Genomic DNA, 14,726 nt, shown 5'->3' on the forward strand with positions numbered 1-14,726 from the left:
TGATATATTATCTATATATATACATATATATGTGTGTGTTAAATACACATATATGTATATATATTTATGTATATTATATATATATATAAAAGAGAGAGAGAGAGGGAGAGAGAGAGAGAGAGAAAGAGAGAGTCCATTGATTTCCGTATTCCGAATAGGAGCCTTTCAAAGCGTTCTCCCATCCAATCTGCTTTGTATGGAACATTCCGTAAGCTTGTACACATGGATAGATAGGAAAAATTACTGAATAGATCAGATGAGAAAGAGGGGTGTATATATATATATAATATATATATATATATATATATATATATATATATATATATATATATATATATATATATATATATATATATATATATAAAATTTATATATACATACACATACATTTATATATATATTTATTTATTTATTTATTAGAAGGCACTTTTTTGGTTAAACCTCATAATATTCACATTTATTTTTGTTTTAAACGTCTCCATATTTTGTTCAATGTTATATAGAAAGATATCAAGATATGCAGAACTCTTTATATACTCAAAATATTCGTTCATACGTTTTCAGTAACGCGAAATGTCAAGGCGAATAAGGCTAAAAGCTCTCTCTCTCTCTCTCTCTCTCTCTCTCTCTCTCTCTCTCTCTCTCTCTCTCTCTCTCTCTCTCTCTCCATCGTCGTAAGACGCTCCGAAAATCAATATCTGACCTGGAGAGAAGTGTTAATGGCTTGGCTGTCATTTGTTGCATAAATTGCTAAGACAACCGTGTACTCTATTCGTTTATATTCGTCACAGTTCATGCATATGTGTTTTTAAGTATCCTTACAGATCACCCATAATAATTTAATTATGTTCAGTTTTTTTTTATTTCAAACTCTTTTTGGATTCCGATCATTCTAAATTGTGATTCCGTAATCAGTTATAACGTTTTCAGGTCAGTCTATACTCTTTTGTTATCACTCATGTTAAAACCTATAAATATATTCATTGTAATAAACATCCTGACTTCTTTTCCTTGTGACCGTTATTACATTTCAACCTTAATTGATTTTTGTTTGTACAATCATCCCTTCATTTAAACCGCAAATGAATTGCATTTACCATTTGATTAATTTTTTCACTAATAACAAATATAATTACATTGATCCAGACTACTAATCCTTAAAATTAAACTATGATTAATTATATTGGTACAATTCAACGACAAGTTTTTATTCATCAGAATGTTAGTTGTCATATTTGTGATTATACTTTAACCTCTAATTGATTTTACTGAAGTAGTTGATCATATTCACACTTCCAGTTCGCCAAAATTGATTTTCTTCAATCCACAGCTCAAAAGTTACTTGGATTTTTTTCCCTTTTACACCTTCTTTTTACCTCCTAATTCATTAAGTCTTTTGTCATTGTTTAACCAGCGATTGATTATAAGTCTTACAGCTCAGTACTTAATCGTTTGCATACCAAAATTCAAACCAGAGTTTGAAAAATTCACTCTGTCTTTTTGTTCAGCTAAATTAACGACTTACATTTCCACAATGCAGCCCATATTTTACCAGTCACTCTCACAGTTCAACCATATCTGTTTATCCATCTGCACGATAGACCAGTCAGTACCTCGATCCTTCTTCTACCCGCAGAAATAAGAAGAGATTCCACCACCAAGCTCTGGTAGAAGTGAAAATCCTAGACCATCTGAGACGTCGAGATGGGGACCATCATCACAACATCATCCACATGCTGGACTATTTCTATTTCCGAAACCATTTGTGTATTACTTTCGAGCTTATGGGGTAAGATTTTCCTCTATCCTTTTTTTTTTTTTTTTTTTTAGTATTTTCTTGTTCATATTTGTTGCATATTTACATTGTTTTGAGAAATATTTTATGAAGTTACTGTATCACACACACACACACACACACACATATATACATACACACGCATATATATATATATACATACATACATACACATATATACACATACATACGTATGTGTGCATACTTTTATTTTAGAGACGTTTTCATGTATCGCAGCATATAAATCTACACTAAAGTAGATTTATATGCTGCGGTATATGAAAAGTCTCTAAAATAAAAGTATGCACTAATCTACACTAAAGCAGATTAGCATATATACATGCTATTCAGCTACAGTAAATCGGTATAAATTTATGGTTGGTGACCTCGGTACAGATTAATGAAAAGGGTGACGTTTAATTGTCTCACGGTGGAAGGTCTTCCTTGAATCAGTGAATAAAGACAGAATGCTTCTGTAACTTTCCTCGTTTTATTTTCTGGAATGACCGCACGTCAATCAAAGATGCTTATTGGTAAACAAAATATAACATATTCTGTTTATGCAGCCCGTGGCTAGTGCCAGAGACAAACTATTCTATCACACGCTGGAATATGAAATAGTTAAAAAGCAGAAAGGTAATCAAATTTCAACAGTATGTAATCCCTGTCAATGTCAAGTCTCTTCACCAGTGTTTGCACATGAAAGTTGATGATCCAGCCGATTAGAGAATGAAAAATACACTCCGTCATTTATATGCGGAACCGAACGATGATCTGACATCACCAAAAAAAAAAATAAATAAATAAAACGAACGACAGTATAACGCTAATTGTCAGAAGGAAACGAGCGATAAAACACGGGATTTTATCCGGGAAATCGAGCGACGATAATCGAGGTCCATCCACAAAAACGAGCAACGTCAAGGGCGTTTGTCCTAAAATAACGCTCTGTGATATAACGACGAGTTTGTTTAAATAAAAGTAAAAGAGAGCGATATTCCCATTGTGTGCCTTAATTGAAGAGGCAGTTGTAGTCGAGGATTCATTATCCTCAAATACTATAATTATTCGATGGCTTCGGTGAGGAGATGAATGCCATCATATGGGAAAACAATTTTGACAAATTATCGACAGAATGGAGAGCAAAGAATGATTAATTGTCGGTGATTATTTCTCTGTGGTTGTTATCTTTCCTGTTAATTATTTGGATCCTGTCATTTTTATTTTTTTGTGCTCTTCCTGCTGTCAGTTATCGGGGAAATGAAGGGGAAAGAATAATTATGATTTGCCTTTGATTATTCTTTATCTCGTTTGTGTATTCTTTATTCTGTTGGTCTTATGATAATCATTTTTAGGGAACCTCTGACCAGTGCAATTAAATGTGATTTATTTCTCGTTAATTATTCATTCTCCAAATTACCGGTATCGTTATCGTAATAGTATTAGAATAAAAAACATTCATTTTAACGATCATGTCTGTAGAAATTAACACAGTACCCTATAGCTCTTTGCGTTCTTCGCTGCTTTTATCATCGTTAGCCTTTAAATTACAATTACAAATAAAAATAAATAGTAATAAACAAACACACTGCCCACATACGCATGCTCATTCAAACACACTCACACATACATACATACATACATACATACAAATACATACATACATATGTGTATAAATAAAGATAAAATCCACGAAGGAAACGGAAACACTGGAGTGCTGCGAGGCCTTTCGACACTATGTCCTTTACTTAGCAGACATAGTGTCGAAAGGGCCTTTCGACACTATGTCAGCACTCCAGTGTTTCCAGCACTCCAGTTTCCTTCGTGGATTTTATCTTTATTTATATATTCATCACGTTCCATATTTTCGTGATTCAGTTATCACATATGTGTATGTATATATATATATATATATATATATATATATATATATATATATATATATATATATATATATATATATATATATATATATATATATATGTATATATATACTAGTGCTGTTGCTTTTAAACGTATGCAATCTGGCCATTTCATATTTCTAACACTTTTTTTTTTTTAAATATATCAACCAAGCTATCACATCTAATTCCATGCATCCATTTTTTCTTCTTACCCATTATCCCATCCTTACATATTCCTCAATAACACCTACCCCATTCCTCTTATCTACCTTTTACAGGCTGAACCTGTATGAGTTAATTAAGAAGAACAACTATCAAGGATTCAGCCTCAGCCTTATCAAGCGTTTTGCCTTCTCTCTGGTACAATGTCTCAAGTTGCTGAGCCGGGAGAACATCATCCATTGTGATCTCAAACCCGTAAGTACTCTTTTTTTATTTTTATTTTTTGGAGTATCTCATGACCAGGAAACATTTTCTCTAAACATATATTTGAGATAGATTGGTGGGTGCAGTTTTTTTTCTGATTGTGTAGAAACGGGGTGGTGCGTGAAGATGTTATTCTGATTATTTTTTTCTGATTATTTACGTCGAGGAGAAATAACGCGGGGGGTGGGGATTATTCCTGATTACTTTGTGGAAGACGATTGGCGTGTAAAGAGTCCTTCTTAGTAACAGCATTCCGTGAAAGAGGATTGGCAAGTGAGGATTCCCCTCTGGCTAATAAGTGATATAGGAGTGGTGAGCGGCTTAACTCTCTGGCTAATTTGGTAAAAGAGACCGGCATCACAACTTTGCTTTTTGTAACCGGAAATTCATAATTTGCTGAAATAATTTTTTTTATTTTTATTTATTTATTTTTTTTTTTTTTGCTAACTGGGATGGCCGGGCCAAGAAAGACTTATCATGTAGTGTATTTTAAAGAGGGGATTTACCTAAGAGTTACTGTACTTACTACGGACAAAGATGAAATGATTTTGAATGCGTTTTAGTCGAGTTACAAAAGCAATCCTTGATTTAGTTTCATGAGTCAGGCTGCAACTGTAACCAATGCTTCTGTTGATCTAACTTGTCTGTTAAACATAGTTACTGTGGTTTGTGTCCCAGGTTGTGTCTGGAAATTGTGATTTAATTTGTCTGTTAAATATAGTTACTGTGGTTTGTGTCCCAGGTTGTGTCTGGAAATTGTGATTGAATTTGTCTGTTAAATATAGTTACTGTGGTTTGTGTCCCAGGTTGTGTCTGGAAATTGTGATTGAATTTGTCTGTTAAATATAGTTACTGTGGTTTGTGTCCCAGGTTGTGTCTGGAAATTGTGATTGAATTTGTCTGTTAAATATAGTTACGGTTTTTGTGTCCCAGGCTGTGTCTGGAAATTGTGATTGAATTTGTCTGTTAAATATAGTTACTGTGGTTTGTGTCCCAGGCTGTGTCTGGAAATTGTGATTGAATTTGTCTGTTAAAATATAGTTACTGTGGTTTGTGTCCCAGGTTGTGTCTGGAAATTGTGATTGAATTTGTCTGTTAAATATAGTTACTGTGGTTTGTGTCCCAGGTTGTGTCTAGAAATTGTGATTGAATTTGTCTGTTAAATATAGTTACTGTGGTTTGTGTCCCAGGTTGTGTCTGGAAATTGTGATTGAATTTGTCTATTAAATATAGTTACTGTGGTTTGTGTCCCAGGTTGTGTCTGGAAATTGTGATTGAATTTGTCTGTTAAATATAGTTACTGTGGTTTGTGTCCCAGGCTGTGTCTGGAAATTGTGATTGAATTTGTCTGTTAAATATAGTTACTGTGGTTTGTGTCCCAGGTTGTGTCTGGAAATTGTGATTGAATTTGTCTGTTAAATATAGTTACTGTGGTTTGTGTCCCAGGTTGTGTCTAGAAATTGTGATTGAATTTGTCTGTTAAATATAGTTACTGTGGTTTGTGTCCCAGGTTGTGTCTGGAAATTGTGATTGAATTTGTCTGTTAAATATAGTTACTGTGGTTTGTGTCCCAGGTTGTGTCTGGAAATTGTGATTGAATTTGTCTGTTAAATATAGTTACTGTGGTTTGTGTCCCAGGTTGTGTCTGGAAATTGTGATTGAATTTGTCTGTTAAATATAGTTACTGTGGTTTGTGTCCCAGGTTGTGTCTGAAATTGTGATTGAATTTGTCTGTTAAATATAGTTACTGTGGTTTGTGTCCCAGGCTGTGTCTGGAAATTGTGATTGAATTTGTCTGTTAAATATAGTTACTGCGGTTTGTGTAATGAAATATTGTTTGATAATACAGTTGTACTCTGGTTTAACAAGTTACAGTAGCATCGTCTTTTTCAGTGGGTAAAGTTTTTATTTTTTGGAACTGGCTGATATAGTTCTCGTGAATGTCTATCTGTCTGTGCTTTTTTCCGAACTGGTCTTTTTACTTTTCGTGAATACTTAGGTATCCATCTATCTACCTACCGCTTTCTATTTATTGGTGCAGTCTGTATGCTTTACATATCTTTCTGTCTGTCTGTCTGTCTGTCTGTCGTTCTGCTAATGATTTTTCTACGTTTCATATTTACCTATCCTTCATTTTTTCCGAACTTGCCTTTACGTTTTACATCATTTTTTGTCGAACTTGCCTTTACGCTTTACATCATTCTTTTTCGAACTTGACTTTACGCTTTACATCATTCTTTTTCGAACTTGACTTTACGCTTTACATCATTCTTTTTCGAACTTGACTTTACGCTTTACATCATTCTTTTTCGAACTTGACTTTACGCTTTACATCATTCTTTTTCGAACTTGACTTTACGCTTTACATCATTCTTTTTCGAACTTGACTTTACGCTTTACATCATTCTTTTTCGAACTTGACTTTACGCTTTACATCATTTTTTTTCGAACTTGACTTTACGCTTTACGTCATTCTTTTTCGAACTTGACTTTACGCTTTACATCATTCTTTTTCGAATTTGTCTTTACGCTTTACATCATTTTTTGCCGAACTTGCCTTTACGCTTTACATCATTCTTTTTCGAACTTGACTATACGCTCTACATGAACATCTATCAACTGTGTACCAATCTGATCCTTCTTGGCAATTGGTCAGAATGCTTTTCATCTGTAACTTCCGAGCATCTGTGAACGTGTAAGCATCTTTAGTTCTGCGATGAGACACAAATGAGTTCGAAGGAAACCCATCATAATGGTGTTTACGACAGGTAACTTTTGGAATTAATGGGACCTTATTACATTTCAGGGCTGATTACAATTCGCTACGTCGCGAGGAAGAGGGTCGTTATGTCAATATAATTAAAAAAAATTAGTTATGAGATGGAAAAGCAGTTCATTTTTTCCGTTTTTTATTTAAGAAAAATAAATATAGGTCAAGAAGCAGGAGAGAGGGTTAAGAACAAAATTCGTAAAACAATTTTGGCACCTTCACAAGGCATTTAAATTTTTGAGATTAAGTGGGGTGTAGAAATCTTCACAGAAGTGTACTTTTTACCAATACTGAAATCATATGAATGGATTGTTTCCATCGCAAAAAACGCGTAATCTTGAATTCTTTTGAGGGAAAGAGGACTTTTAATTTCCCTTGGGTGGAGCTTGTTTCCAAATTAATCTGAATTTGATGTTGATAGGTTATTTGTGTCCTAATATTTTAAAGCATAGATTTTTATGTGTAAAGTTAATGATATATATATATATATATATATATATATATATATATATATATATATATATATATATATATATATATATATATATATATATATATAATATATATATATTTATATATATAAATATATATATAATATTATATATATATATATATATATATATATATATATATATATATATATATATATATATATATATATATATATATATATATATCCATGTGAATAAGAATTCCATATAATTCCATAATGCAGATGCATCCAGTGCTCTGTCAATATGCCCCCTCTTTTTATTTGTATATATCAGTAAAATTATACTTCTGTTTTTCTCTTATGAGGGGCATCTATCAAACTGACACACACCCCTAACAGTTATTGAGTTGGCTGAGTCGTCGTTTTTGGAAGAAAAGAAAAATACTCTGGAAATGTACCCTGGAGTGACTTTTCCAGAACGCTGATTTTAGGACTCACATCAATCAGTTAAAAGGGTTTTCATCTGGGGAAACAGTCCCCAAAGGGGTCGTTATCCTTTGAATTATCCTCTTGATTGATTGCCATGACGAAGGCTCGAATGACTACCAGGAAACATCTGCTGATACATCAATTTCCGTTTCCGTAATGGACACCACATTTCAAAAGTCTACTGGATTATTTATATAATTTTTGTTTGTCAGATAATATTACAACAAGACAATTCTTCAGAGGCCTATAGGACTAACAGTCCAGTTTTGATAATTTTGATATTGATATATAACACAGATTTCCACAAAATGCGGTGACCTATCAATAACCATTTGCAGAAGAGCTGAAAGCATAGGCACAAAACGTTTGTCAGCTAGCCCTGATTTATTTTTACCCAAGCAAACCGTATACGAAACCCACTTCATATCATTCGTCTTGCTGGCATTTTGCATTAATCCTGATTCATGCTGAGAAGACAGCTTTAATCATTAACAGTGGTTCTTTTCCTTCCTTGAATGAGAGTAGAAGGAATTTTTATGAAATTATGTAAGTGAATATACAACCAGTCTTATCCGTCGGAACTTTCTTTAGACCCAGCAAATTGTAATTCAGTGAATGACAGTAACAGTTTATGGACTACATAAGTGGTAACCTCTCTCTCTCTCTCTCTCTCTCTCTCTCTCTCTCTCTCTCTCTCTCTCTCTCTCTCTCTCTCTCTCTCTCAATGATAGGAGTGAAATACAAGGAAATATCTCTCTTATTAATATATTTTCATGAACCCATCTCTCTCTCTCTCTCTCTCTCTCTCTCTCTCTCTCTCTCTCTCTCTCTCTCTCTCTCTCTCTCTCTCTCTCTCTCTCTCTCTCTCTCTCTTACACAGTGACTGGAATGAAGTACAAGGAAATGTGCTTTTACATATCAATACATCATCCCTGAACTCTCTCTCTCTCTCTCTCTCTCTCTCTCTCTCTCTCTCTCTCTCTCTCTCTCTCTCTCTCTCTCTCAGTGATAGGAGTGGAATGCAGGGAAGTGTATACTCATACCTATCAGCACATCATCCCTGAACTCTCTCTCTCTCTCTCTCTCTCTCTCTCTCTCTCTCTCTCTCTCTCTCTCTCTCTCTCTGTGGAACAAAGGCAGCAGAAGCAGAGACGGCCTTTCCCTTTAAAGTCTGACCAGTGCAAAAGAAGAAACGACCAGAATATTATAGAGAGCGAGCAATACCGGGAAAGGGGTAATGCGTGCAGTATTCCCTTCTCTCATCAAGAAATCTTAAATCCTCTCGGTGATTGTAATCTCCCGGGGGCTCGAATATATCTCTTCATGGACGTCCGTGATGAGATGCTTATTTGTATTGCGATATGTTCCGAGTTGTGTGCTGCCTGTTTGAATTTATGTGCGTGTATGTGTGTGTGTGTGTGTGTGTGTGTGTGTGGCCGGGGTTGAGTAGAATGGTTTATTTAAGTTTGTGGTGGGCGTGTTTGAATGTCTGGGTGAGTAGAATGGTTTATTTAGGTTTGTGGTGGGCGCATTTGAATGCAGGGATAATAGGGTGCTCCAGTTTCTTTCGGGTTTATTTAGGGAATAAATGTCGTAAGTTCTTGATTGTGCATGTTTGGATGTGTATATTTATATATATATATATATATATATATATATATATATATATATATATATATATATATATATATATATATAATCAGCACACAATCACGTGTGGAACAGAAATAAATTTCTGACTCATCAGGCTCGAACCCAGGCCTTTCAATTGACAGGCAAGGTTCCAACTTCTTTTATGACTTGTATGGCCTAGTGGGCAGCGCCCTTGCCTTTCAATTGAAAGATCTGGGTTCGATCTTGATGTGAGTCAGAAATTTATATATATATATATATATATATATATATATATATATATATATATATATATATATATTATGTGTGTATGTATGTACGTATGTATGTAAGTATATAAATGTATGTAAATATATAGTGTATGTGTGTGTATGTCTGCTGGAACGTTTGCGACTGTATAGAGAATGTTATCTTCACCTCTGTGTAGTTCGTGTGTATAGTTCTGTGTACGTTCGTTTGAAGAGCAATTACCAGAACATTCCCCCTTTTTTGCTATGAGATAATTGCTTATATATCGTATGTCATATTCATATTAACTAATGCCTCTTTTATCTGTTATCTTAATTGTTTCTTGGACATCACTAGATGTGATTTTCCTCATAGCTTTTAGAACTCAACGTCTGAGAGAATTTTCCTCAGAATAAATTAAATTATTTTTTTTAACTCTTTCATCCCTATAATTCAGAGCGACTCAGGCACTTTCCACCTGCCAGTGACCCTCTTCTGTTATCGATTCAGAGTGCCACTCTTAAATCTGGACAACGTGGTTCAAAGTCTTTATGCGTTTATGTCATACGATTATTTCGTAGCACTTTAACCTTGATACTAGGATTATATTCAACACTTAAATCATTCTGAAAAGAGTTGGCTAATAAGACTTCAAGTTCATGGTTTAGAAAAAATTTCATTTTATGAATAAAAAAAGGCAGAGAAAGTTTCATCTTCATGTTTTAAAATAGCTGGAACCTTTCCTCTTATCGGTTGAAAATGACCAAGAGAATATTATCTCTTAATGAAAGCAACAGAAGTCTTTCTTCTTCATGATTAAAAGTCACCAAAAAATACGCCATCTTCGTGATTGAAAAATAACGGAAAACTTTCATTTCTGTGATTGCCAATGGCTGGGTCTGTTTCGTATGAAACTTTTGCTCTCTTAATTGACATTGGCCAGGTAACTCTCATCTTTGCAGCCGAGATGTACCAGGAAATTTCACTTCCATGTTGAAGAACACCGGGAAGAATGCCTGGAAAACTCTCATCTACGTGAATCAGTGCCTTTGGATTACCTTAAGCTCTTTTACTATGTATCACTGAGATACATTCGTCTTGAGCTTCTCATCCTGTTGATTGCTAGAATCAGGGCTTTAGGATTATGTTCTCTTTCGTAGTTTTTGTACCCGTGCTTTTAAGGGGCTTTTGTTTCTATAATAGGATATTTATTATTCTTCTCCTTGCGGGCTTTAGAGCACCTTCGGCTCTGTTATTGGGACATCTGTCCATTATTCTTCTTGTGGGTTTTAGAGAGCTTACATCGTTAAAACTGATATATTTGTTCATCATTCCCCTCCTTATGAGATTCTGAGTGCATTCACCTCCACCAATAGGATGTCGTTTCCTTACTCTTGTCCTTGTAGCTTGGACTCCTTGTTGCATTTTGATTCATTTAACCTTATTTTTTAGAAAGGTTCTTCTATATTGGCAGTTATGGGTTTTTCGGAAGGTTGTTAACTGGATTTTATAAGATACTGTCACCTGTTGTGACCCATTTGGAATAGACCTATGGTCATTTCTATTTCAGATTTTATTCACGAATCCCACGGAAACATATTTCTGTATGATTAGCAATCGTACTTCACTCTCCTTTCCTCCTTTCAAACGACAGCGGCCATCTTCACTATCATTCAGGGTTGGAAGAGTTCTTGTACCTCAATCGTCCTTAACGGTGATTTTTTTTTTTTTATGAGGGGGAGATTTCCATCCATATGATTCAAAATCTTTGATGTTCTTTCACTTTTCTGACTGAGATACTTTGAAACTCTCGTCACTTTCAAGGGATTTCAGCTGTACGGCTTATGATTTAGTAGTTTCTATTCTAATTTAAGCTTAGTAGTCGTTTGAGGGATGCTATCTTCGGATACCCACTTTTCTGACTTCTGAACCGATTAGTCGAAAAAGGGGCTGGGATCTTTCAACTGAGCCAAAAGATATGGTATGTCGCCCTTGGTAAATGTTCAGTAACTGCTTGTCTTTTTCTCATTATTATTATTATTATTATTATTATTATTATTATTATTATTATTATTCAAGTTGTACATAGCCTTATTTAGGGAAAACAATCCTGTAGATCACCAGCTTTTAAAAGACAATGATAGCAACTAACGAATATATACATACATTAACAGCAGGACAAATCCAGGATTGCTACTTTCACACTTCCCTCAGTCAGTGTTTTATATCGGTTTGTTTGCCTTTCTTCACAGGAAATATTCTTCCTCTTGTTATGATATAATATAAAGATATAAATAAATAAATATATATATATATATATATATATATATATATATATATATATATATATATATATATATAATATATATATATATAATATATATACATACATACATACACACCCGTATGTATACGGTTTGTATGTAAGCGTAATATTCTAGTGTTATCATTTCCTTTTCTATAAACCAATATAAATATATAGTATGTATTGCCCCTAAATACTCGAGTATTTATCTATTTGCTGTGTCTATTTTTGTGTTTATTTTACAGAATTGGGAATGGAATGATTTCAAGTTTTTTTTTTTTTTCAATTTGATAGCGTGTGCCATATCTCCCAACGGAATGATTATTCAGTAATATTACCAATTCTGAGTAATGGTTTATCTTTTAGGGATATGTATATCTAACATTTTTGACGAATAAGAACTGAAGTTTATTTTGTAAGCCCTTTTCATTACTTTAATGAGAAATTCTGTCGTGGTTACTGTGTTGGTTTGTGCAGTTTTATATAAGGAATTCCGGAGTTTCTAACTTCCAAGTATTCGTCTTTTTCTGTGAATCACTTTCTGACTGTGAAGTCAACTGTCCTGGGTACAATATTAATTGACCCCAGATGCATTCTTGTTTGCCTCATTATTCAGCACTAACATCTCTTACAAAATGATCTAAGTCTTACTCATTGTTTCATTGTAGACATCACTGGGTTTTTGCTTCACTATAGTCTCTGAAGAATGATTAATATGGAGAAGACGTTACACAGTCATCTTTTCTTTCAGCTAAGCTGTGCACGAAGCAGTTAGTGTTAATGGTAGATGTGAAGTCAGGTTGGTTCACTTAATATTGCGGCCAATATTGGCTTCTCGGTGCAAACTTTGGCGACGAAGTGTTTAACGTTAACAGAAGGGTTCAAGTCTATTCCTAATTAGGCAGATTCGTAAAGGAGAATTAAATTACTTTATGTAAAGTAGGCGGAATGAAAGAGAATGAGGCATAACCCACATTAGGAAGCGATAGCATTTTCTCTTAAAAATGGAAGGGAAGAAGTCTGGGTAACTAATATATATATATATATATATATATATATATATATATATATATATATATATATATATATATATGTGTGTGTGTGTGTGTGTGTGTGTGTGTGTGTGTGTGTGTGTGTGTGTATATATATAAGTCCCTTCATTTCCTTGTACGTTGGCTTTTAAAAACTTAGAATCTAAGAGTATCGTGAAAGAACCCGTCAGGGCAATAATCTTTAACTCGAATTAATGTTTGTGAGAAGCCCTGAAAATCTTTTCAAGTTGTATACTGACAGGCTTCTAGAAAATAATTATCAGCTATTTTCTCTCTCTCTCTCTCTCTCTCTCTCTCTCTCTCTCTCTCTCTCTCTCTCTCTCTCTCTCTCTCTGTCGTGCAGAACAGAAACAGAAAACGATTGCTGCTTTTTATTAAGTGGGTGATGATTTTTTAAAATTTTCTTCGGGGCTGCGATGTGAACATGGGAATTACTTTTCTGATTCAAATAAAAATGTCAGAATGTCATCCCCCCCGCCCATTCTTTTCCAAAATTGTCTGCCTCAAAAGGGGCATTCCAAATAATATGCAACAAAATACTAACACAAACACAAGCTAGCGGAGAGAAAGCCCACCGTGACCTCTCATTGGTGCGGACCAATGCACACTGCGTTTTGTGTGCTCCTAGAGCCAGTTTGAGCCTGCCAATCTGTGGTCACAATTCCCCTCCCCCTGAAACTCTGAAATTTCCCACTAGGGGGAGGGGAAACCCCCCCTGGTGAGGACCACTGTTCTATACGTACAAGAAAAAAATAAGTTTCCTGTTTAATCATGTATTTCATCAAGAAGTTAATAAAAAAAAAACATTGAAACATTTGTGTCTAAACATAACAGTTTGATCATGTTCTATTGGTACAATAAGAAATTGTTTGTAATTATGTATTTTATTTCTCCTCGAAATTATCTGGGGAAAAAATGAACAGAAATTATACAAATTTTAAAATCTTTGAATATTTTAAAGTGAAACGAAAATGAATTCGAACCCTACGTACTCCATTATTAGCGTCCTAATTTAGGAGATATTTTTTGAAGAATTTTTTTAAGCAAATTCATGAAGTCTTTAAAATCTCTTACCAATTCAGAATCTGCCGAGACCCACAACTTTAGCATTTTATTTCAACTTTCACTAAAAGTTAAAATTGTATCGTCGGCGCCGTAGTCTTATTAGTCTTGAAAAGACTCTAAAAGAATGAAAGACCACCCCCCCCCACCCCAGAAAAAAAAGGCCTTGCAGTTTTTCTGTCGAAGACGTTTTGAAACATATTTCAAAAAGGTTGCAGTTAATTATTTTTCATGGCCAGTGAGCGGTTTTCATTACGCTAACAAAATCATGCAACTGTGGCATGAAAAGCTTTTTATATATATATATATATATATATATATATATATATATATATATATATATATATATATATATATATATATATATATATATATATATATATATATATATATATATATATATATATATATATATATATATATATATATATATATAATTATAATGATCAAAATCAGTACTTTAGTGACAGAGAAAATATCGTTACTGCTTTTATTATTATTATTATTATTATTATTATTATTATTATTATTATTATTATTATTATTATTATTATGAAAGCTGAGTTTCATTATATCTTATTATCTTATATCTACAACACAGATTTAACCTTGGTTCTTTAACAGCTACTT

At 33.7% G+C, this 14,726-nt stretch overlaps 1 protein-coding gene across 1 annotated transcript in view; it reads left to right on the forward strand.

The window, feature by feature from the left end:
* The window catches only part of LOC136848145 (uncharacterized), a 307,270-nt gene that overhangs the window by 252,503 nt on the left and 40,041 nt on the right, over window positions 1-14,726 (forward strand). Inside the window, exons 7-8 of the mRNA XM_067120423.1 lie at window positions 1,637-1,789; window positions 3,978-4,116. Of these exons, the coding sequence (XP_066976524.1) occupies window positions 1,637-1,789; window positions 3,978-4,116 (292 nt within the window). The remainder of the gene's footprint in view (window positions 1-1,636; window positions 1,790-3,977; window positions 4,117-14,726) is intronic.

The sequence above is a fragment of the Macrobrachium rosenbergii genome, chromosome 18 (assembly GCF_040412425.1).
Source record: "Macrobrachium rosenbergii isolate ZJJX-2024 chromosome 18, ASM4041242v1, whole genome shotgun sequence".
Lineage (NCBI taxonomy): Eukaryota > Metazoa > Arthropoda > Malacostraca > Decapoda > Palaemonidae > Macrobrachium > Macrobrachium rosenbergii.